Below are 27,084 nucleotides of genomic sequence, written 5' to 3'. Positions count from 1 at the left end.
AGTTATTGCATACTGTGAGTGTTTCCATGCTGCCCCTAAGGTCCTAACATGGTAAATATAAAGTACGTACACCAGTGTGTTCTTATGAAATCCAATACAAGAGATGTTGAAAAAAAATCATGCCTTTACAATTAAGCTTTAATTTTGTCGTTTCAGACAAGTACTGTATAAGAAATCTGTATTACAGTTGCTACAGAAAGGTATTACGGTAGTTAACAATATGGGTGGTATAGAGCTATTATTTATTAATATTTTAAACTGATTATATTAACTATTATTGTTACTTATTATATTGTCATAGCCATTTATTAATTCAGTAATTATATAATTCCGGTGCATAAGAACCTGTAAATTGCATGCACATAGCCAAGTTTATCAAGATCATATGGGAATCTCTTCAATAAAGATAGGAAGAAAGACACAATGGAAAGAGAATGACAGTAATTTGTGACAATTTTTGTTTTTTTAAGCTCATGAAAGTCTTCACTGATGACCACAGTGTGATTTTGTGGTCAATCCTGGCTCCAAATGCAATGTAGACTGGCTTTAGTAGAAAATTCACACAGAATTCAACCCATTCTTACGACACACACAATCACGGACCGTTGACACACGTGAGGCGAGGCTTGTTTATGCAGAGCATTCCACTGTGACACTTCCTCGGACTTTAAAGAGCCCCCTGGCAAGCCAAGCTGCGCCCCCTCCCCAGCACACATCCGCTAGGCCAGGGTAGGGGGTCCTATTTGCTTTATCACTTTTATTTGGATTCTACAGTCACTATCCAATAGTGACCAGGAGTGCTGGCCTCTCAGTTTGTTGTTGTACTGTATGGGCAGCCTTTTGAAGCGGCGGGTAAGAAAGCGTGTGCTCCATTTACAGCACAGCAGAGACTGTCACTGCTGCATGCAAATATGGTTCTCATCTGAGGTTCAACATGTTGAATACGAATGGTGGCCCAGACCCTATGCATATTCTAACTTGGCATCAGAAGCTGAGAATCAATTTCTGAAAATAAACAAGTGACTGTCTTACGATCTTTACAGAATAGAGCAATGAAGTTCCTATTCTGTCCATTATCATGAAAGAGCTCAACAACCCACAAGTTTAATTATATTCCATACTTCACCAAGCTTGTATTGCGGATTATAGATCATATTTTAGGAAACTATTTGGATAGTAAGGTCTTAAAATATTGAAGTCCATCAACACTGACTTTCTGGAGGAAAATTCGCATGGCTCTGTTTTAGTTCAACCTAAATGTGTTTGAAGTTCTTCCACACAAAACTCATCCCATTGTATATCTAAACCAGTGCAGAGGACTACCCTAGGTTGCACTTATTCTAATTGATCAAATCAAGACAACTATTTCCTCAGAGAAAGGCATGCAGTAGGATATATTTATCGATGTGGTGAATAAGTGCAGCGTCACCGTATGAGCAAGAGTAACTGGAGCAGAAAATAGAAAACGCACAAAGACTGGAATAGTTCCTCAGTCGCATAAAACACTTCCACATGGGAGTGAGAGCCAATGGAGCCAAAACAGGACCATGATTAATACCATTTACTGGCACATTGTCAACATGCAGACATTGTCGTGCCAACCACAGCTACGGTATATGGTCATGCCCATGTGTTGCCTTGACATATGTGCCCCCAGTCCCCCCCACCGGGTCCGCTGCCTCTGGTCTGGATCCTTGATGTATGTTGATGAAAGCATGTCATGGGCATCTTAATATTAAGACCCCTAGAAACTGTTGACATTTTGAAAAAAAATGCCACATTAAGGGGTTTTTGACTTTCATTATTTCAAAAGAAACAAAATGTTCTCTTAAAAAGGCTTTTGGCTACAAATGAATACATTTTGTCTGTTGCGCAGGTAAAATATTGACTTATCCTGAAGGAAATATTATACACTGTTAGCGCAAGTGACATGATATTGCATGATGGCAGTAAAGTGCTCCACTACTTGCCTCCAAGTAATTTACAGGCAGCGGAAGATAAATGTTACTTTTTGTTCAAGAGGTTTGTTCTACACTTAAGGATTTAGTTGAATTGGAATTTTCCCAGATGCGGAACACAGTGACATAACCATGAGCTCAGTATGGCCCCTCGTCCTGCAAATAACAACATTGCTCTAAACATCGGATTGCATAGCTAAACATCTGGGTGAAATTGGCCCAGAGTTGCTGCTCTCCTCCGCCTTCATGCTGCACTTACTCCACATGCTGTTTCAGCTCCAACATTCACTTGGAGAACATCAGAGTGCACTTTTATTCTTCCTTGAAGGGACGTTCGCTCTTCATCTCCCGTGGTGCATCTATTAATCTTACTCTAGAGGCCCCTCTATTGTAAGATTAATAGTTGCTGAGTCAGTCATCCCAATGCTCAGGTTGTGTTCATCAAAGTCAGACATTTGACAGAATTTTGAAGTATCTTAATCATTGAGGACCAGGTGAGATCTGTGTGCATTTCTTCCTCAGAACCTATTCAAAAGCAAGAAACCAGAAGCCTCTATTCCTCAACGAGATATGAGGACAAATGCGCTCTAATGACTCTAAAATTGGGAACTGACCCGTCGCCAGACTTCAGTCTTAAGTCACTTCGAAAATTGTGCGGGACGGCTGTGAGCCAACAGGATGAAAATATGTGAGGTTATGTATGCCTACGCATTACACACTGGGCTAAACTCCCCCCCAACCCCCAATAAAACAGTGATAGGCTGTTGCAGATTAGGTTTCCATCAATCAAAAATCATACCATTGTTTTTTTTTTGTTTTAATATTTTTAATGTCTTAGTGGAAAAAGAACCCAACATTACAATTTCTTAACTCAAAATAATAGCCAATACGATAAAATAAAATACAAATTAAAAAAAGTTTGTTTTCAGAGATCTGTGTCTCATTTGGGGGGCACGGCCCACTATTGCCCGCCTATGCCAATGGGTGTGATTAGCAATAACATCAATAATTCCAACTTTTTAAAAAGTATGTAAGCTGTTTTAGTAGCAAAGTGAAATGGGGCTGGGGACCAACTCTATATTTTCTTCAAAGAATGATGTTACGCTTCCACTTTGACATGTATAGATGTAATGGCCAGGGGTCTCAGTACTTCCCAAAGCTGTTTCCTCAAACACACAGCCTGGACAAGAAATTGCACGTGATGTGATCTAAGGGGAAACATATAGACATGTTTCTGTGGAACTTGACGGATAACCGCAAAACCTTCACAGAAGACAGACATGAGAAGTAATCTGATGTCCGAGGTCGAGAGGACACCTGAATGCAACGTCGGCAGTAACTAATAATGGTGAATATTATGGACTGCAATCTCATAAAGTAAATGAAACCACTCCTCTTGCCTTCTTTCATATGACACTTCAAGGGCACGCTTTGGCAACGTAAGGACTCGAGTTGCCCTGCGTTCGCCAAACATATTTGACAGCAGTTCTCTTTAGAAAAAAAACATCTGCACATTTGACACATACATAAACATAGATTAGTTATTATTCCTTGCATAATCAGAAATAAGACATTAAGACGAGTACACAATGTAGGTGTTAATATTGTAATATAATCTGGTTAACTTTTAATTTGACATTTGGATAAAAGTTAAGAATGTTAAAAAATGTGATGTTTGGATAAAGTATCTATCTAGCTAATTTAAGGGCGAGCATTGTACATGATTGTTGTATAAGACAGTATATAGCGGTTAACTTCCTTTTTCTTTATGACAATAAAAAAAAATGTCAAACCGTTACTTAAACATTGTCCGTACAAAAGGTTTTGTTATGGCGACAGTTTAATTTCAATTTATTTTTTTCCCCTTTAAATCCAACAACTTAGCGGTTGACTACAGCCCCTGAACAGACTGTGTTTGACCACGGAGGTTCCATTGTAGCTGATGTTGCACTACTAATTGGCACTTGCGATGAGCAAGATGGCAAGGTGCACGTTACAGTACGAACACGGTCGTTAGATGAGAAAAGTGTAACATTAAAGCACTCATTAACCTTCCCGCAAACAATGGAGATTGGCCAAAAGCCCAGTGAGATTCTTATCACCTCTCTTCCTTCTCCCCAGAGGGCTAAAACAACAGGGATCAACATGTGACCCGTTTTTATTCTGCACAACAGGGGGTCAAAGGCTGAGCAGATCTCAGAGATAGAAAGTGGTTAGCTCACTGATGGCATCTTTGCAATTGGCTGGCGGGAGGGGGGGAGACGCCCTCAGTCGATGGGAGCAAACATCTGTGTTGGACAGCGTCTGCAGTCTATTACAAACTTTTCTAATAAATGGCGATTGCCTTTCTTCCCTGCTGCAAGGTTTTTATGAATTATTGCATGCTCTGACTCATTTTTGCTACAGTAATTAGAAAACATGAATGTGTGTGAATGGGAAAAGAATGAATGAAGTGCGTACTTTTATTGCACATTATGTTGATAGTGGAAAGAGGGATGACGGGATGATGGAATAGCTGCTTGTCGGTGTCCCGTTGCTCCCCTCACCGACTGCATGTGAACTGCAGATGGATAGCCGAGGTTTTAATTCAGCATAGTGACCCCCCCCCCCCCCCAACCCCCCCCCCCCCCCCACACACACACACACAGACACACACAGCCAGCAATGGCTGCATGCACCCTTGTTTATTCTCATGAGGAGCAAGCTGAGAGTCAGCTGTCGTTCTTATCACAGGGAGAGGAGCCATGGGGTCGCACATCTGGCAACCCCTGGCAGTGAAGTCCCGCTGCCCGGCCTCCTCCATCATCTGCCCCGTTTACAGCGCTCACAAATTGAGCTCTTTCGCTGGCTTTTACGCCTCCTGTAAAAATAGAGTTGAGCTAAAGCGGAGCTAAAATCGCAGAGAGGAGGTCTGGGTTTCATCTTAGCGCACATGCTCTCACTCAAGGGCTTTTCCAGAGCTTAGAGTGCAACTTAATCAATTAATAACCACATTAAATCCTCTTTAATCACCTCACTGCTTGGCTGTTTGCGTTTTTTTTTATTTTTTTTTTTAAACAAGACTAATCAGGGCGGTGTTGTCGTTCTTCTAACTTTCCCACATGCCTCTGTTTCCTCCCGTCCCTCCAAAGCCGATGTGGGTCACCCAGTTAGTGAATAAAAGAGCTGTTTTGGAAAGCGGTGCGCCAGCCTGTCGAGATAATGCTAAGTCCTTATCCTAACAGAACCTACCGGGCGAGCGGAAGGCCGCTAATCTCCCCATAGATACAGCCTGCAGACTCTGCAAGGACCAAAAACCCCAGAGTATTGCGAACTGCTTAACACAAAGAAGTAGATTAGTGCTTTAAAAAGGGAGCACTGGAGCGCTATATGTACTGTGTTGAATTTCCCCAAAACAAATGTAAGGTTGTTGGGTCAAAAAGATTTATTGATCTTGCATCACTGGTTGACACAACACAGGTGTTTGACAGGTTTTTACTGTACATCTCTATTGAGACATTCCAAAATCCCATGTCACATTGTATTCTCATTACAATAATTCAGCATATTTGCAAAAGAAAACATGCTTCCCAAGTGGAGTCTTGAAATACTCTAAATTTGGCATCTCACATGGCATTTAATTACTGCAATTGGCTCTCGGGAGGTTTTTGCAAGTAAAAAAAAAAACAACTAATGTGGCTTTGATTACGGTGCATAAACCTGTGCGTGTGCGCGCTTGCATCTTTACATGCCTGGGAAGACTTGCCAACACCGTTCTGGCGTCCAACAGCATGATGATTGGCACTCGCAAAAAGCATCTGGATTTCGAAGCTCAAACTAAATTCAACTTGACTCAAGACAATCAGGAAAATATCAAAGACAACATAGACAATTTTCAAAATAAGCTGACCTTGAAGTGGAGCAGCAGTGCAGTGTAACGTGAGCACAAGGGAGCAGCACACCTTCAATTGATTCGGACAGTTCATTTGTGAATTAGGAAGTCTGCATGTACACTTTTATGGCAGGACAAGAACAAAACTCTCCACTCGAAAAAGCAAGATGGTTTGCAACATTGAGAAATTCAAAAGAAAAAAAAATGGCTAGCAAAGACAATGATTTAGAGATTGAACCATGATTCTAGTAAAAGCCACCATTTTACAGCATCAAATTGCCCCCCCCCAAACAAAAGAATTTTGATGACCTGATTTACGTTAGAATCCACACAGCACTGTTACTCCAAAAAGCCACAGTATATTTTCATTCAAAACACCACTCGACATATTTTGGTTAACTTATTTAGCTATGAGAGGGGCCAAAATAATAGAAACAGCTGTCAGCCGCATCTTTCCAGAAAACTGACAAAATAATAAACAATCAAAATAAATGAAATCTGAGCATTATTATCAATGTCAAAGCCGGTTGGTTCATACAGCTCTTGTAATGTACTTGAGTGTAGACACACATCCACATACGGATACTATTTGAGTATGTATGAAGTTCTCCCACGAGTAAATATAAATATATATTGTCTTTACAGGCACACATTTTTTGTTTTTACAAAATTTTGGGCTTTACTTCTGCAAGTACAAGCTGCTTGCCTTATCACAACGCCCATACTTGGCCTCCGTTCGTTGTGGTAAGGAAAGTCTGACTTGCCAATAACCCAGCAGTCATAGACATGAAATTAAGACACCTGAAAACAGTTTTAAATGTGGATAAAAAAGCAAAATCTGTCCCCCTCAACACATTTTAGAGCAACAATAGGTAGAATTCAGAGATGGTCATTGTAACAGATTAGTCAATTAACCTGGACATGAAAATTCTAACACTTGTGTACTCTTGATCCATTATTCATGTTGCAAAGCAACTCCACATGCAAAAAGACATGCACTACTTGGCCGCAATATGCAGACCAGGCTCAAATAAATGTTTGCGCTCTAAAGAACAAGACAACATAAGCTATAGGCTACAGCTACGTCGACCATTGCTATGACATACTGTAACCGTACCAATTGTTTGATCAGTACAAAAAAGGGATGGGAACAGGAGCTCGGAACATTCAGCAAGAGATTCTCCCCATCCATCGATTTTAACCTTACATACTGATGGGAAGTGCAAAGACTGCGTTTGCCCAAGCTACTGTAACATGCAAGCTAGTGAAATTAGCATGTCAGCATCTTCACACTTTGTTTACATTCACTCGCCTGTTCAAGTTGACATGCAACAACAGAACCAGCCAGCTGTTGGAAGGCTTCTTCATCTTGTTTTATGTGGCGGGTAATGTATAACATGAAGAGCTTTAGTTTGGCCTCACACAACTGTTTTTCCATCTTCTGTTCCATTTGTTCCATGATTTGGCAAGCTTACAGAACTTTGCGTCAGAGCTTGAGACGCAAGGGAAGGTGTGTGTGCAACTTGACAGTGCGCGCTACACAGAGCAGATTGAGAACTGTCTGTCAGAGTTTGACAAACGCTTTCAAGCATTTGTTTTATTGGAGCCAGTCGCTACATTCATGTTACCCTTTCCAGGAAGATGCTGAAGTTGATTCACTAGCATCTAAAATTGCAACATTGTTTCACCTGAACTCTTCTGGAGTGGAGGATGAGATTTTGACACTACAAACTGACATTGAACTTAAGTCCAGGAAATGTGCTGCCTTCTTGACAGCATTATTCGGCTCCACTGATTTATGTGAGTCAGCCTTTTCCCACGTGAAGATTATTAAGTCCAAATACCGTTCCACCATGACTGATGATCATTTGGAACTGTGCTTGAGGCTGGCTATCAGCAGCTACTGTCCAGAATATGAATCGCTGGCTGATTCCATTCAATGCAAGTCATCAGAGTAAGTTAATGACAAAGATGTACAGAGTTATATTGTGCAACATGGGTTCGTTCCGTTATGCAAGGTACACCAACATATACTGTACATATGAAGAATCTTCAAATTATTTCTCAATAAATATATGTTTTGCATTTTTATAATAATAGGTAGACAATTTTAACTCGGTAATTTTATAAGTAGTTCGCATCCTGAAAAAGAGTGCGCAACCCTGGTCTATACCAAAACAACAGTGAATTTAAAAAAAAAAGCAAGCGAGGATTTATGGTACACGAATCAAACTTATCTGATTGCTCTATCACTGAAACAGCAGCTATACCTCATCAAAGACTGTACAGTGGGTACGGAAAGTATTGAGACGCCCTTAAACAGCTCTTCTCTCTTCTTCTCTTTCACTCTTTGTTATATTGCAGCCATTTGCTAAAATCATTTGCCCCCCCCCCCCCCCCCCCCCAATGTACACACAGCACACCGTATTGACAGAAAAAAACGGAATTGTTGAAACTTTTGCAAATTTATTAAAAAAAGAAAAACTGAAATATCACACAGCCATAAGTATTGAGACGCTTTGCTGTGATACTCGTATATTTAACTCGGGTTCTGTCCATTTCTTCTGATCATCTTGAGATGGTTCTACACCTTCATTGGAGTCCAGCTGTGTTTGATTATACTGATTGGACTTGATTCGTCACACACCTGTCTATATAAGACCTTACAGCTCACAGTGCATGTCAGAGCAAATGAGAATCATGAGGTGAAAGGAACTGCCTGAAGAGCTCAGAGACAGAATTGTGGCAAGACGCAGATCTGGCCAACGTTACAAAAAAAATCTGCTTCACTTAAGGTTCCTAAGAGCACAGTGGCCTCCATAATCCTTAAATGGAAGACATTTGGGACGACCAGAACCATTCCTAGAGCTGAGCAACCGGGGGGAGAAGAGGCTTGGAGAGAGAGGTAAAGAAGAACCCAAAGATCACTGTGGCTGAGCTCAAGAGATGCAGTCGGGAGATGGGACAAAGTTCTAGAAAGTCAACCATCACTGCAACCCTTCACCAGTCGGGGCTTTATGGCAGAGTGGCCCGATGGAAGCCTCTTCTCAGTGCAAGACACATGAAAGCCTGCATGAAGTTTGCTAAAAAAAACACCTGAAGGACTCCAAGACGGTGAGAAACAAGATTCTCTGGTCTGATGAGACCAAGATAGAACTTTTTGGCCTTAATTCTAAGTGGCATGTGTGAAGAAAACCAGGCACTGCTCATCAGCTGTCCAATCCAGTTCCAAAAGTGAAGCATGGTGGTGGCAGTATCATGCTGTGGGGGTATTTTACAGCTGGAGGGACAGGACGACTGGTTGCAATCAAAGGAAAGATGAATGCGGCCAAGTCGAGGTATATCCTGGACAAGAACCTTCTCCAGAGTGCTCAGGACCTCAGACTGGGCTGAAGGTGCACCTTCCAACAAGACAATGACCCTAAGCACAGAGCTAAAATAATGAAGGAGTGGCTCAATGACTGTTCTTGAATGGCCCAGCCAGAGCCCTGACTTAAACCCAATTGAGAATCTCTGGAGAGACCTGAAAATGGCTGCACCAACGTCCACCATCCAACATGACAGAACTGGAGAGGATCTGTAAGGAGGAATGGCAGATGATCCCCAAACGCAGGTGTGAAAAACATGTTGCATCATTCTCAAAACGACTCATGGCTGTATTAGCTCAAAAGGGTACTTCTACTAAATACTGAGCAAAGGGTCTGAATACCTACGGCTGTGTGATATTTCAGTTTTTCTTTTTTAATAAATCTGCAAAGATTTCAACAATTCCGTTTTTTCTGTCAATATGGGGTGCTATATGTACATTAATGAGGAATAAAAATGAACTTAAATTATTTTAGCGAATGGCTGCAATATAACAAATTACAGGGGTCTGAATACTTTCCGTACCCACTGTATGTGTTGTTGTAATGCAGGGTTTTGAAGGTTTAGGTGAGCCAGCGAGGACTATTTTGGTATAATACTGACAAGAACAAGAGCAAAAACAACTAATCCATGTGCAAAAACAGAGCCTTTTATTCTAATTTACAGTACAAGACAGGCTAGAAATTAGGTGCCCTAACAGTTATCTACAGGTCTAAATAACAAGAATGTACATATGACTGGGGTTAGTTGTGTTTCTCTAGCAAAGTTGTAAAAGTAGAGATTTATTTAGACCACAAGTAGCTGGATTTCAAGAGAGCTTATTGGCTTAAAGGGCAGTTGTCGCTTCCGTGAAAAAGTCATCTGAAAGGAGGAAAGCCAGTCGTTGCACAGCGACCTGCGAATCACCTTTAACATGTTAATGCTCCTCGTTCTAGTTAAATGGAAACGAGCTTCAACAGCTGGGGGAAAAGGAAATGTCAAGTTGGACCACAAGTCTGAAGAATGAGTTTCAATGGGACATTCTTTGGATATTTGAATGTGAGAAACTATTAGATTCAATTGGTTTAATATTAATATTTCTTGTTGTTTCCCCACAGATTAACATATTTATTGCTCTTGAAGCAGAGAATTCCGCCATAAATCACACACATTCGGTACATGTGTCCTCCCACATTCAGCCCACATTCGGTACATGTGTTTTTAATACTTCAATATTTTCTTATCAACGTCGCTAATGTTTGTGGTCAGTAGTTTTTGAGTTGCTGGTGGGATGTTGCCAACATTTCCTACTGATTCATGCAGCATACATTCAGTAGTCCACACACAGACTCACATGCACACGCGCACGCATGCACACAATCCGATCTTTTATTTATCCAGTCTTTCAATCCAATGTTTCATTCATCCAGTCTTTCATTCCGAGAACACACTGGCAAAGGCTGCAGTCATAAATTCTTCTCAGTAGCCCGCAGGGTGAAGTTCTTGCACTTTTCTATACTTAAACACACAAAATAAATGGCAACTGGGAAGCTGTGGTCAAAATTGCGCCAAACACACAAAATAAATGGCAACTGGGAAGCTGTGGTCAAAATTGCGCCATAGCAGTTTCTAATCTATTTAGAAACTAGAATCCGATAACATGGATTAACTAAAAAAAATGTTTAACTTGTTAAAAACATTATAATCCTTCAAGCGGAAATGCAACTCCACTGTATATATTTTTGTACATATTACACAGAGAACTAGATGGTACACACGCAGCCACGGAAGGAGAGATTGCAAAAACAGTTCTGCACCTCATGAGCTAGTGGGAAGGCAGGGGTGGGGCGGTGCCTTGCTCAAGGGCACCTCAACAGTAGATAGGAAGCAGATTGTAGCATCTCTTCATTTTGTTTTTTTGTCTGCAGTGGGACTCAAATCGTGACCGCCCCCCCAAACCCCCACCCCCTGTTCCAAAACCTACGTGTGTACAGATGAGCTCCTGCCTTTTCTCCAGGTATCGTGGCCTCCCACATTCCAAAAACCAAAAACATCTTAGGTTTACCAAGGCTGTAATCAACAAAATACTTCAGAAAAGGTAAAAGCACCATCTGCAATAATACAGGAAATAGCATGGAGCATTATTTTATTTCTTAATTTTTTTCACTTCCTTTTTAACTGTGGTAAAAGAGGTTGATTTTAAAATAAGTCCACAGACTCGTTTACAAGCTGTCCTCTTGTTGTAACTATGTGAGTCTTGGCCTCCAATAGGCAACTTGGCATGACATCAAGTAGAACACAGTAAGGAGAGGAACTCCCCCATAAAACTTCACTAGGATATCCCTATCTTTGTTTTTTTTCCCCATTTGCACAAACACATCCATCTGATTGACAGTCTTTATAATGTTGTATCATGTTTGAATTAGCGTTTTACTGCGCAGACTGAGATGGGAGAAGATGGCGGGTGCTCAAAGTTGCTTTAGCCACACAGTAGGCTCTTCCTGCCTTATAACAACAAACCTCTGGCTATTGTCTGTGTGTGGTGGCCCTTCAAATGCGCATGATTGTGTTCCCGCTCATGTGCTAACAAAAAAAAAAAAAACGCATGCTGGGTGTGCTGACCGTAACGAATGAGCCGTGTCAGAGCAGCACGGCCCTCTGCTGCCACCCGGCCGGCGTGCCCCGCGGCTCCCTCAGCTTCCCAGAGGCCCAATCTAAACGTCGCGTCAACCCACCCACCTTTTGACCCTGTTAGTAAGCGCGCTGATTAAGACTTCATCAACGCGCTGCGGCCCTCACAGCTGCACGTTGGTACACACACAAGCCTGGCTTTGTCCGTGCACATACACAAGGCTGCACACACCATGCTGACCCACAATCATGGGAACCAGCAAACTTGGTAACCTTTCGACCTTGATGCCAAGTTCCTTAAGCTCCCCTCCCCTGACCCTACTACAGTATGTGTGTGCGAGAGGAAATGAACATACAGACAACACAAAGCCAAAGTTTCATTAAAAAAAAATCAGTGTGGCCTAATGTTGCTTAAATGGAAGACGTTTGGGACGACCAGAACCCTTCCTAGAGCTGGCCGCCAAACTGAGCAATCAGGGAAGAAGAGCATTGGTGAGAGAGGTAAAGACCCATCACTGTGGCTGAGCTTCAGAGATGCAGTCGGGAGATGGGAGAAAGTTCTTGAAAGTCAGCAATCACTGTTGCCCTACACCAGTCAGGGCTTTATGGCAGAGTGGCCTCTCCTCAGTGCAAGACACATGAAAGCCCTCATGGAGTTTGCTAAAAAACACCTGAAAGACTCCAAGATGGTGAGAAATAAGATTCTCTGGTCTGATGAGACCAAGATAGAACTTTTTGGCCTTAATTCTAACCAGTATGTGTGGAGAAAACCAGGCACTGCTCATCACCTGTCCAATCCAGTTCCAACAGTGAAGCACGGTGGTGGCAGTATCATGCTGTGGGGGTGTTTTTCAGCTGCAGGGACAGGACGACTGGTTGCAATCGAAGGAAAGATGAATGCTGGCAAGTACAGGGATATCCCGAATGAAAAACTTTTCCAGAGTGCTCAGGACCTCAGACTGAGCCGAAGGTTCACCTTCCAACAAGACAATGACCCTAAGCACAGATAAAATAACGAAGGAGTGGCTCCGTGACTATTCTTGAATGCCCCAGCCAGAGCCCTGACTTAATCCCAGGTGAGCATCTCTGGAGATACCTGAAAATGGCTGTCCACCAACGTTCACAATCCAACCGGACAGAACTGGAGAGGATCTGCAAGGATTAATGGCAGATGATCTCCAAATCCTGGTGAAAAACTTGTTGCATCATTCCCAAAAAGACTCATGGCTGTATTAGCTCAAAACGGTGCTTCTACTCAATACTGAGCAGAGGGTCTGAACACCTATGGCTGTGTGATATTCCAGTTTTTCTTTTTTAATAAATCTGCAAACATTTCAACAATTTCGTTTTTTTTCTGTCAATATGGGGTGCTGTGTACATTAATGAGGGAAAACAAGAAAAATGATTTTAGCAAATGGCTGCAATGAACAAAGAGTGAACATTTTAAGGGGGTCTGAATACTTTCTGTACCCACTGTACAGTGGTGTGAAAAAATATTTGCCACCTTCTCAAATTCTTATTTTTTTGCACAGTCTCCTGACTTTAATGTTTAAGATCATCAAACACATGTAAATATCAGACAACGATAACCCAAGTAAACATAAAATGCAGTATTTAAATGGGGATTTTATTTATTAAGGAAAAAAATATTGGCCCGCTGTGAGAGAGTAATTGCCCCCTTTGTTAAATCATAAATTAACTGTGGCGCAACACGTTTTGGAAAACTGAGTTCATTTTCACTGACTACACCCAAGCCTGATTACATCGAGACTTATGCAATCAAGAAATCACTTAAATAGAACCTGTCTGACAAAAGGAAGTCGCCCACTAGTGCATTTCAAGTTCATTCTGAAATTTCTCACGAAAGCCCAATATCCCTAACTTTTTGTGAGTAATGTCCATCTTCCTCTGCAAAGGAAATGTCTTTATGTTTTCTAAATAGTTGTTGTAGTATGCAATAATGTGGAACTATACTGCATCATAATGAGGTGTTACTTTATATAGGTAACCTTTATATCATACTTCATACTGAAAGAGCTCTGTGTTATGTAGAGAATTTGTACACCACAGCAAAATACAGCTACAATAATCAACTCTGATCATGCAAAAACTGAGCATATTTAACCTAGCTTGTTGCTGAATAAGGTAACCAAACTATTAGAACCACTGCAGCATTCTGCAGGTGTACCTAATGTTGGTCAGTAAACACTTTAATGATAGCATCATAGAACCACTAAAATCGGAAACAGAGCAACATTTGGAATATATCGTAGCCTGTTGCTTCATTGTGAACGCTAGTGTTTTATTTACAAGCATCCTGATTGAGGATAAGCACTGCAAGGATGTGAGCACTACAACGCGGCATGAGCATGTACTCCAAGGCTGCAAAGAATTATCACGCAGGTCGGCAGGACTTATTTTCAGTTATATCTACTTACATTTTGATAGCAAAGCATTGGCCACGAGTCATTGAATATGCTCATTTCACAATAAAAGAAGAGAAATAGATGTAGTGCACAATCAATCAAGATCAGCAAGAAAATGATCTCAGGCTTTCCTCAGATTATGAGCAAAAGAAAAAAAGAAAAAGAAAAAAACAAACATAAGCAGCTACATTTTCCACTCCCCCATTGGCAATCCTGACGTCAGCAAAGCGCCGAGCCCTCCACCTGGCTTTTTAAAACAGCATGACATTACATTACCCAATACAACTTTATCTCATGTAACCTGAAGACAAATGTGCTCTCACACAGATATACTGGGACGACACACCCACCTGCCACACATGTGAGGCCGGATAAATGGCAACATAAAACACAATGCAGATGCCCCTCCAGCTGAAGGAAGCATCTGTCATCCAATGTCGGGCTTGTTCATATGGCGGGAGAAGGTTTGAGGGTTCACATGTTTTGTCAGTCACTGTCAACTAAAACCATCAGCGGTAGGGATGTCAAAAATACATAAACACAATTAAATAAGAATCTGTGACCTAAGTGAGCCAAAAGGCAAAATCTAGTTTCACTCAGATTCAGAATATAACAAGATCCAATGTAGGCACAACAAATTACAACCTGTTATTATCAGATATGACAGCGGTATGTGCATCTGATCATGCAAAGTGGCAAATGCAAAATCTGGATCAGACCTGATCAGATCACGAGTAAACATGGTCTGGCAGAAACGGAGATTGTTTAATTGACTTGCTTGAAAGACTCTGTTAGGTTATTGAGAATAAATACGATGGAAGCCAACACAATCTCTTTTGATTTGTCTGGATTTCCTAACAATCTTTCCCATACGAATGAATAGAAATATAAATAATCATTTCTAGGGTCAAACCGTATTAAAATAAGGGTCATACAACTATTAAAATAAGTGAACAAAAAAAGAGTTAAACTCAATTGAGATTTTGTGATGAATGCGGAGAGGTCTTGCACATTGAAGTTTCGTGCGACAGGGTGTAATTTCCCAAAAAGGTTGGTTGAAAAAGTTTAATTGTACGAACTCCAGGACAACTTTGCTAATGATATAATGTGTATATATTAAATAATGTATATGTATGAAAAACTGTATTCAACTCAATTTTACCTATAGCGCAAACTGAAAAACAACCTCAGCTGAGTCAACGTGCTCTACATAAATACAAATCAAATACAAAATATAAGACACTTGAACATAATTTAAAAACAAAGTGAAAAACTAAAACAACTAAAACAAGGGCAGATTCTTATGCCAAGGAATACAAATGAAAGCCAAGGACTAAAAATGGGTTTTAAGAAAGGTTTTTAAAAAATGGACAGTTAGGGCGATTGTCTAATTTGCACCGGGAGGTCATTCCATAGTTTGGGACACGCAGTAGAAAAAGCTATATCCCCCGGAGCTTCATCTTAGACTTGGGTATCTCCTGAAGCAGCTGGCCAGCTATCTTGAGGCACCGGGCAGGAGCGTAAGGATGGAGCAGGTCAGAGAAGTATGGTGGGCCAGACCGATTAGAAATAGCTGAAAACAAAAGAGCTGAATCTTAAAATGTATTCTAGACTGCACGGGTAGTCAATGGAGGGAGGCCAGAATAGGAGTTGTGTGCTCCCTCTTACGTGCTCCAGTTAAGAGGTGAGCAGCAGCGTTTTGAACCAACTGAAGACATTTGAGGGAGAACTGGCTGGCCCAAAGTAAAGTGCATTACAATAATCCGGCTAAGATGTCTCAAAGTGTTCTCTGTCAATAGACTGTCTGTTGTCGTACTAGAGCGGCTCCAACTACCGGAGACAAATTCCTTGTGTGTTTTTTGGACATACATGGCAAATAAAGATGATTCTGATTCTGATGTGATGAAGGCATGTTTAAAAGTGCTGCTGTGTAACGTAAGGCTGCCTGCTGCCTGAGATGAAAAAAAGCTTGCTCTTAACTTTTGCACCAATTTGCAGACCCAATTTGAAATCACTGTCCAACTTAAAACCCACAACACATCAACAACACAAGGAGTTTAACCCAAACAAATACTGTTGCCAATGAAAACATCGTCTCTTTTGACAAAGGTAATGCTCATTGATGATTATTAACAGGAAGTTTGACAATGTCACATAGTCGCAGTCATTAAACACGGTGTAAAAAAAAAAATATATATTTATTAACAATGCGGACAATGCTTTTCAGATTGGCTGGCAACCAGCTCAAGGTGGACCCGCCTCTCGACAAATTCAGCAGAGCTAGGCGACAGCTCGACCGTGACCCGAATAAGGACAAGCGTGATTGAAAATGGATGGATGGCCAATTCATTTCAAATGGTTGCAATTATCCATGCTGATCAGACGGTAACATCAACTTCCTACGGGATTTTGATGAAAATACATCCCAGGTATATTCTCTCAAGGATAGAAATAAGATCTGACTCATTGAGTGGACGCACACCGAGTGTTTATGTACTGTATAAGAGTGTGTGAGTGCGAGCGCCTGTATCAAATCAAATGTGTGTACTAGGTAAACAGCCACTAGAAACAGAGCAGACACAAACATTTATAATAACAGATGTGTTTGACTTGGGATGAATAAGGTCCGTACACGGAAAGAAAACATCCATTCACATCCCGTCATCATTGCCATTAAAACAGAGGAAGTTAGTGCCGCTATTCACGACCAGTCAGATTGTTTTTGGCTCGGTTGCTGGGATTGCATAAATGTGGGATCCATCATGCACCAGGCTGATATCTATATGCAATATATATATTGGTACGACAAATGACAGTAGGCTTTAAACCCCAAGCATTGAGTTCAGTACAGTAACCGTTCAAGAACATGCATTTAGTTTGAGTTCTTCAAGAAGGTTTCACTGTTGAAGCCCTGAAAACATACAGTACATCACCTGATATGCACTTTGAACCTTGCTATTTCAATTATCAAGAGAGAGGGCTATTACTTTACATAGAACATTGACTTCAACACACTACTGTGCACTCAAAACTGATTGAAGAAAGCCAGAATAGATTTGACCTCAACACTAACGTAATACTGAATGTGTTTCCGCTGAAGGAGATGACCGCACTCTGCATTGAAATTGGGCATTGACATACAGAGAACGTACGAAGCGCGCACGCTCCAGGTGAAATTTTAAGATGAACCTAAAATGCATTCTAACCGATACAGGTGAACTTAATTTGACCTTCTCTTAACTTTTCAATGCACATGTCCAGCTGTTCAGTGTTTCAGTGCTTTTTGCAGAACTTGCAGTTCTCTAAAATGGAGCTGAACAGCTAAATTCATAACAGGTGTTTGATCCACGAATTGACCAACACATTTCCTGGTTTAATTAGAATTGGTGTTTAAACAGTCCTCTTCATCATGCTGTTGACATTTTGACATCACGGACAAGACGACACCTAACAATTGATCAAAAGTAGCTCGCCGTTGCGAGGATTCAAACAATGGCCACTGAGCTTAGAGTGTCATCAGCAAGTTGCAACAGAAATACTGGAAGAGTCACAGAAAGGCACAGAAGTGGCTGTCCTTGGAAATATATAGTGTTAACATGAAAGGTTTTCCATCCCATTACAAATTCAAGTGCATTTCTCTAGACATCCTATGCAATTTGCATATAGATTGACAGTTGTGTCCTTCCCAAAATAGGTGTGATAAGATGGCAGTTCTGCCCTCGCCCCAAAAAAACATTTTACTTAAGGTGGACAAAAATTAAGGAAACTCAAAACTAATTTGTCGAGAAATATTTCATAGCATCAGGTGTCCCGAGGCTGACGTTTGTGATAAGAGATCATCAAATGCAAGAAAGTAACTCAAAGGAAGATAACCAGGCCACTCTCACAACAACAACAACAACAACCTTCCACCAGCCTAAAGTGAAAACAAACTATGACTTTAGTGAGTCTCATCTGCTGCAAACCCATTACAAGCTGCTCTGGTTCAGCCATATATATGCAAATCGATCTTATCACGTGCAAGGTATTTCCCGGCAAACAGGAAATGCTTGAATTGGATTTTTATTTATTTTATTTTACAGCAAAATCAGGCAGGAGAAGAGTCAATGAGCTTAAATGTACAAAAAGCCATTTAATAAAAGAACACAAAATAAATTCTACTTAATTATTTGTTACGACCTGGAAATTAATTTGTTAATCCTTAGAAAACTTTCTTTAAATGCTCCTTGGAAGCTGTATTACTCCAGATAAGTTTTTTGAGCGTGGATGTGCATCATTCAGTCTCATCATACGTTGTCTCACACACACTTAGCCAATTACTCAAACCATTGAACCATCAACTATAAACACTAAAGGGAAATTCCCAGCTAAACATAAAAGCAGCAATGACACAGCTTAATATGAGCTAATGACACTGGTGGCTTTAGTTTCATGGTCAATAAACAGCCTCTCAAAGTTTGCGTGCATCTTAATGGGAATTTTCACCTTTAGCACCAGGAAAGATTAATGAGCAGCAAGTCAGCTCCTCCAAGCACACATTCAGAAAACAAACGTCTTAATTGCCTCAGTTAGACCACTCTCCTCGTTGATTATTATGATTTAAGTGCGCTGGCAAAGCGCTTCATTTGCGTGCGATGGGAACTGACCGCAACATCAGCTATGTCTCCAGTTCCCGCACCGCGCCATCTGTGCTGTGGAACCTCGTCGAGTCTTGCTTCACCTTCCACACATATGACCTGTGGCATGCCCTCTGACCCCAAACTCTGTCCCTGCTCCATCACTTATCACCCACCAGGAAGCGCAGGTTGTCCCGCAGCGAGCAGATTAGACCGGCCTGTTGTGGCCGGTCTCTGGGGAGGATGAAGGTTGATTGAAAGGCTTGGAAAAGCGGAGGAAGAGATCAGAACTCGACTCAGTCGGAGACTCTAGTACTGGGGGAACGCAGGGTGGCTGGGTGGTAATAGTGTTGCATTGAGACAGCAGTGATGAAGAAATGTGATTAATATTTTAAAGAGAAACTGGATGTGATGGCTTTCAACGCCCGAACTTTCTGAATACAGTGACGTGTATGGAGGCACAACAAAAATTCACGTGTCACCAATACATAAAAAGCAGAGCGCTAGGAAGAAGACGGCAGGAACAGTCAGACAAGCATGAAGGCTATACTCCAAAAACAGTAGACCTCCTGTATATTCTAAATTTCAATTGAATCATTACTCTCAGAAATAAATACAATATATATTTTTGTTAACCACTGTACTATCTGCGAAATGAGCACATGGCATGCAAGATAAAAATAAAACTTTATCAATATTGTCTGGTGGTATCCGTATAGATTATTTCAGAATCAGAATCATCTTTATTTGCCAAGTATGTCCAAAAAACACACAAGGAATTTGTCTCCGGTAGTTGGAGCCGCTCCCGTACGACAACAGACAGTCAATTGACAGAGAACACTTTGGAGACATAAAGACATTGACAAAAAAAAAACAGTCACTGAGCAGTAAAGGGTTGCTAGTTTTCTGGTAATGCCGGGACAATTTTTTATTTTTATTTATTTATTGACAATTGTGCAAAAAGATGCAGAGTCTTCTAGCACTTAGAGCAGTTTGAAAGACTAATATTGCAATAGTCCGGTGCAATGGCCATTGTGCAAAGGACGCCAAGACTTCAAGGACTGTATCAGAATCAGAATCATCTTTATTTGCCAAGTATGTCCAAAACTTGTATGCAGTTTAAAGTGACTAGTAGCGCGATAATCTGGGACAATGTTGATTGTGCAAATGTTGCAGATACTCCTTAGTCAGTGTGCAAGTGGAGCAGATGCTACTCTGGCATGAGTGGCCAGTATTGGTCAACAACAGATATGCAGACTACTACAGTGAGTGCACGAGTAATGTATAATTGGCCCAACAGAAATGGGACAACAAACTCAAGGAAAAAAAAAATGCCAGCATGTAACAATGGAATTGTAGGTTAGCTGTTTAAGAAGTTGATTGCAAGAGGGAAGAACCTGTTGGAATGTCTGCTAGTTCTAGTTTGCATTGATCGGTAGCTCCTACCTGAGGGAAGGAGCTGGAAGAGCTGGTGACCGGGATGTGGAGGGTCCGAGAGGATTTTGCACGCTCTTGTGGAACGGTGGTTAGGCGGGTACCGACAAACTTTTCAGCAGTTTTGATTGTCCGTTGCAGTCGGAGTTTGTCCTTTTTTGTAGCAGCACCAAACCAGACTGTGATAGAAGAACACAGGACTGATTCGATAACCGCTGTGTAGAACTGCCTCAACAGGCCGTGCTTTCTCAGAAGCCGCAGGAAGTACATCCTCTGCTCAGCCTTTTTGAGGACGGAGTTGATGGTGATCACCCACTTCAGGTCCTGAGAAACTGTAATCCCCAGGAACTTGAAGGTCTCGACGGTTGACACAAGGCAGCTGGACGCGTTACCTTTTATATTAGAGTAGTCAGATTACGGTTACTTTTATTTAGCTGCCAACAGTTACTTTTTTGTTCTCAAGAACCAGCGCTTAACATGCTTTTGCATACTATGATATTTATCTTCAGGCAGCAGATATTTATTATTACAAACAACAGTGTTTGGGAACATGAGCCAAGTCAATAACCAGGACACCGTGACATTCAGTCACGGTGCATGTCATAAGTGAAGACCAATTTTCAGCCTTTGTTTTAGTAATGACTAATAAAACAGACAAAACACACTATATTCTTAACTATCCATAACTAAAATGCACACAATGACGAACTACAATATTGAAAAAAGGCAAAATATTTACGGAGCCGTCTGGGGCAATGATGTCACGTGACGTGTTGCACATTTTCCGAACATAGTCAACTCTCGTGTACCCCAGCAGCCAGCGGTGCAAACACAGTGGACGCCGACGAGGGATTGCCATACTTGAACTGGAAATAGTCACTACTTCAGAGTTTCTCTAAAGAGGACAATACGAAGGTTCGATGTACACTATGCGCGCGTGCGCACACACACACACACACACACACACACAGTTGCCCTCATGAACCCCCACACAATCGGTAGGGTTGCTACAGTCTGTGTCTCTGTCTGTCTATCTATCTATCAGTTAAGAGTCTTTAAAGAAGTGTACTGAGAATGGTGTGCTTGTTAATATTGAGGTGGCTATTTGGCATGTCAAGTCTGCTCTAAGTTGCTCACTTATATGTGGCTTTAACTACACTCATATTTAAGTAATTTTTTTCATGTTGACTGTAACTTGTGTGGCGTACATTACCAAGTAATGGGTACGGTTAAGCTAATGCTTTTTTGTACTGTCGATAAGTGATATTCCTGCCACTTGATAGCTGCTGAGAGTAACTGAAAAGTTACTTTTTTCTAACTTAGTTACTTTCGAAATCAAGTAATCAGTAAAATAACTAAGTTACTGACCATGCTCGTAACTCAAAACACTTGTTTCAAATAATTTTTCTGCATTGAAATGAATGGAAATGCCAATCAGTCTCACCCTCCCCCCCAAAAATCCAACAAAAATGTGTGTGTTTTCTATCAAAAACGTAGCACTATATAAGATTGTATTTTCTGAAAGATACAGTAACGATACAAATCTATAGAACGTACTGAAATTGAACTTACTTTTTTTCCCCAAATGTTTTGCTTCAATTCATTGACCATTGTGATGATCCTTCTGATGCAGACATACAGATATAGTGGATTACATGGAGATGTATAATATGGAGAGCTGTTTCTATTAATATGTTCATTTATCTTTGGCCAAAACTAAGCAGTATCTTTGAACATTTTTGATACAGCTCTCTATAGCTTGTGCAGGTGTACCTAATGATGGGTCTGTGAGCGCAGAAGCAACAAAGGACAATTGCAGCTGGAAATGGCAGCTGTATACAAGGGAATAAGTTAATTGAAGAATTTACCAAAATTCAGTGTGTAACTAGCTTGAATGTAAACTCCACACACACACACACACACACACTCACACAGTTCCCTCTTGACTAATGTGCTTATGTAAGACACATTAAAAGGATTTCCCTCTGTTAAGAGTGGAGCATCACCACTCTCACGCTCCGTGAACATTTTTTTTCCCCTCAAGAGGACCATTTGTGTGCATGCGTTGAAAGGAATGTATCATCCTGTCAAACAAGGTTGAATGATATCTATGAATGACTTCAACATTGTTTGCAAAGACAAGTGTTCTCTTCTTTCCATTTCTTGAGTAGTTGAGGAGCACCTTGTCCTATTGATGTGTGTGGGCCCCTGCACACGAGTGGTGTTTCCATTTCTGGTAATGAACTTTCCCTCAGCGACTGGGGCAGAAAGGTCACCAGACTTCTACCAGTTTGACATCGGCCAGCAATTATAGCTCAATAGGCATGTGGATGCATACTTCCCAGCAGGAACCTTCAGTGGATCAAGCAGGAATATAATCCTGAATAATAGGGTTTATGCATCAGAATTTGCAATGTCAGCTATGTATTTATATTGCGCTAATAAGCAAGGTCTTCTAAACTGCACCACAGGGATTCAGCCTGTGCATACACACACGCGCACACGCACACAGACACTCACACCCCGTGGCACTTCCCCTCAAGCCAGATGTGAGGTCATGTTACTGAGAAGATGATGAGAAGTAGCACCCATCTGTCTTCACAGCATCATAAATTTTTGTGTGTTTGACTGTTGAGAGGTGAGGCCATGACGACGAAAGATAGCCTCGAAGCCCGGTCCACAATGCACACACGGAGGATTGATGGTCTCGGTGGAACTGTCATAATGGGCCTTTTCTGTTATTGACATTGATGGAAGTGGAAGGGGGCAGTGTGGTGAAGATGAAGGCCATTATGGGTGGGTCATGGATGAAGGTAAGACAGGAGGTAAATATGGCCATTTTAGAGCACACATTTAAAGGGGAATTTGCCATCTGTGGCAGGGCGCAAATGCCAAGAGATCTTAATTTTAAATAACTGTGCTAGCTGTGTGTGTTTGCCAATTTTGCGGACCAGTTTACGCCAAGCTGAGTGTTCCAGCGCAGTGAGGGTGTTTTATTGGCGATGCGCCTGGTGGCAGAAAGTCTGTCTATACTTCACCTGCTCGGACCACATCTAAGTCCTGGCACAGAAAGTAGACGGCTCGTCTAACGCCATTTTGGTGAATTTGATCAGGGCACCGGCGGACAGATTCTTAGCTCCCTTGGGGATGTGTGGTGGATGCCAGACGTAATCCATTCATAAATATGTGAATAGCAGGCATCAAACTCTCTGAATCATTGGAGAAATCAATTCATTGAACACATTATTCTTATTTTTTTATTATTATTAAACCCACATTGGCAGAGCACGCCCACACTCTGATGGGCTGGTCCACGAAATTACCAACACCGGTTTAACCGCACACAGTTGCGCTGCTCACTGCGCCGATCACGAAAATAGGGCCCGTAGTGATATAGTAACGCTCCATGACGAATAAGTCGTTTTTACAGTGCATGTTCCATAAAGTGCACATAAAGTGAGGCGCGTGGCTTTAGTCAGACCATGGGGGGGCATTCAAATCTCGCTGCCAATTATAAACACTTTTACACTCATTATACATTATAACACTCTACATTTTAAACTCTCTTATTTTTAAACTCTCTCTCAAATTGAACAGAAGATGAGGATTGGGCATGTTTGGCAACAAACTGGAGCCAGAGTGGGGCGGACGAAGGGGGCCAGTGTCCTCCTAACAGCACTTCAAAAGCATTCTTTTAAGTGTACACAGACATTACAATCTGACAGATACTAAACAACAACAGGTTACGGGCGAGAACATGGTGATCCACAGGCTAAGACTAATTTACAAGGAAGTATCTCATAGTGGGTATCAACACTAACTGGACGAAAGTATTCAGACAAATCCTCTTATTAACAAATCAGGGTTTGCTCTCTATACTCGGGGAAGACCCTTTTCTGTTGCAGAAAAGTGAGGTCCCTAAAAGCATGCTTGGATGGATCAAACACTTTTGGGATAAACTAGAAGACAGAGTGTACGGCCTCCTCTGGTCATCCTCTGACCTCGTGATGTTTTTTTCTGGGTCCATTGACAGCAAATTCCCATAGCCCTACTCCAAAATCTTGCAGAAAGTCTTTCCAGAGGTCTGAAAGCTGTGTGAAAGGGATTCCCCATCTCCATTACTTCTACTTCTCATATCAGTCGCTAACACTAACCAAAGACTGGCTACTACTTTTTAAACAAAGGTAGTTGTAGTAGTGTTTATTGATTTTACATTTTACAGTGGTCAACGCTTACAATTTTCTTCATGTATATAGATTTAAAAAAAAGACTTAGCTTTTATGGCATCCTCTTCATTTGTCATTAAAGTTAAAGTTTTTCATGTTAAAATGTTACTTAAAAATACTGCCCTACAGCAAATACATGTTTTTACAATGTCGACAGTTCAACTTTTAGGAGATTCAGGACATTATTTCAATTTCAATTATTTCCTCTGGGAAAATTATTTGAAACCCAAACAAACTGGAAGTCAAACAGAATCCCATAAAGAATTGTGTCCAACTTAAGAGGTGCCACTGTAAATAGGCTAGAAGAGAGATGCAGCATAATACAACATTGTACAGGGTGATGCATAGGTAGAGCGTGGGAAGAAACCCTCAGCCTAATGTCATACACAATCTGCGCCAATAAATCATCCGTTAAAAGCATTTAAGGACTTGATTCAATTGAAGTCCCATCTGCAGAAGAACCACTGTTTACCGGCAAACATCTGCTTACCCTGTAAAGGAGTATACAAACTTAACCTGGCAACCGCCCTACACACATTAAACAGCACTTATGCTCATTAATACCTGAGAAACTTATAACGGCGGTGACACAGGAAGTGAGGTCTTGTCTAAATGAGCCAAAAGAAATAGACCATATGGCAAAGAAAAGTAAAGACGCAACAAGATAAACCCTAAATTGTATGCTATTGCATTTTCATGCCTAAATCTGTGTGTTTATTTGAATACGTGTGTGTAACCATAGTGCGTCCAAAGATAAACGTGTTTTGCTCAAGGACTTTTCAGGCCCTGCTGGAACTAATGACACTCCCAATCACAGTGATAGTCATCAGAGTGACAACACGCCACACCACCGTCGGCACACTTTACAAGACCATGCCAAGCCACACATGGGTAATAATTTGTAATTTCCTTCCAAATCCTGTGCACTTTGGCTCAGCGCAATCTGTTAAATCAGTCCCCAACACAATCTGGATAATCACTGCAAAAAAATACTTCAACTGAACCCAACAGCATTCTACTTAAATGCACAAAGCCAAGCCTGGTTGTTCGTATGCAAAAATACCTCATTGAAAAGCATATTTTTCGACCACCTACTTTAGTGGTCAACCCACACACCGATAACACCCAGTTCTACGGCGTTGCTCACGGTGTATTCATTTTGGAAAACAATATCGATTTAGACCAGGCTACACTTTCTTTGAGTGACGAATTAATATAATATCATGGCACTTATATCTGTTTTTGCAATTTCCCCTTTAATAACACAGCGATTTCACCAAATCAGGAGCAGGTAATTGCCAATGGCTTAAAAGAGCCCCATTGATGTTGATTCTTTTTATCTGATTAATCACAAAGAGCTCACGAAATGAAGCTCAGCCAGAGCAGCCTTTATGGGCCTGATGCTGACAATGAGATAATAGCCAAAACAGTGGTGAAGATTCCTGAGGCTTTTCTGTGGAATTTGGAAAAGGAAAAAATGTTGACACGGGTGTTTTTAAAAATACAAAAAGCTTCGGAGCGCAAACCACAAACAAACTCAACAGAGACATCCTGTAAACGTATATTTTACGACATATAAACTGACATTGACAAGGACATTAAGATCCAGCCTCGGTTTTCCTTGACTGTTCTTTTGTGACCTCAACCAAACCACAATCACATTACTGCAGTCCCTACAAAGTGACAGGATGACAAAGAACTTGTGTTTACTTGTGATTGCAGGCTCTGCTTTTCAGCACTTCGTCAATCCCACTTTCCGAGAATAAGAATCCTAATTTGAAAGGTATCTGATCCAAGATGGCCTCAGTAGACGAGGTCAAGAGTTCCAATCCATGTTTCACTGTCAACAATTCTCTTTTTATTGTCTCTAAACTTTTAAAGATTATGGGCATGTCAAATCCATTGTAATGTAATTATAGTCACTTCTTTTTGCTGGAACACAGTCATGCAAGACATCCATTTTCTAGCACGTATCCTGATCAGGGTCACGGGTGAGCCGGAGCCAATCCCAGCTAACTTTAAGATACACTCTGGACTGAGTGCCAGGCAATAGAAGTGCACCGATACACAAAACCATCCACTCACATTCATTCTCATCCTGGATGGCTTTCATCAGGACACTTCATTATAATTTCAACCAACTTGTGACTCAAATTTGAAAGAAAAAAAGAACATGAATAGTATTACAAACCAAGTAAAATTTAGAATTTCTAATGAGTACAACTTTGTATTTGGAGGTGAGGTAAAGTGCGGTACAGCGACACAAACCTCCCCAAAGGGAAAGTCATTCTAGTCAGTCAAGCGATGGCTGACCACACACAGCGTGCTTTGCCCGAAAAATTACCCCTATCTTGGGGGACATTTAAGTCGATTAGGGATCGTGCATTCAGCAGCACAGCAGAAATAACAACAATGGCAGTCAAATGCATGTAAGGTGATCCAGCTTCCACAATCTGCCTTCCAGTGTGGCATCAACTTATGTGAACATTCGGACCAGCATAACTGGTCATAACATGCTGTATACATGCATGGTTAGAGCTATATGCACATTTAAATTTAGAATGGTGCCTTGACTTT

The 27,084-nt window shown here is 41.2% G+C and overlaps 1 protein-coding gene across 1 annotated transcript in view; it reads right to left on the bottom strand.

Moving 5' to 3' along the window:
- Window positions 1–15,297: 15,297 nt before the first annotated feature.
- Window positions 15,298–27,084, bottom strand: part of LOC133484367 (uncharacterized) — a 44,563-nt gene continuing 32,776 nt past the window's right edge. The window contains exons 3-4 of the mRNA XM_061786795.1: window positions 20,294–20,673; window positions 15,298–15,804 (exon numbers count right to left, since the gene is read on the bottom strand). Coding sequence (XP_061642779.1) covers window positions 15,727–15,804; window positions 20,294–20,673 — 458 coding nt within the window. The 3' untranslated portion in view covers window positions 15,298–15,726. The remainder of the gene's footprint in view (window positions 15,805–20,293; window positions 20,674–27,084) is intronic.

This window comes from Phyllopteryx taeniolatus, chromosome 10 (genome assembly GCF_024500385.1).
Source record: "Phyllopteryx taeniolatus isolate TA_2022b chromosome 10, UOR_Ptae_1.2, whole genome shotgun sequence".
NCBI lineage: Eukaryota > Metazoa > Chordata > Actinopteri > Syngnathiformes > Syngnathidae > Phyllopteryx > Phyllopteryx taeniolatus.
The sequence above is the reverse complement of the archived record's forward strand: the minus strand, read 5'-3'. Positions and strand labels throughout refer to the sequence as shown.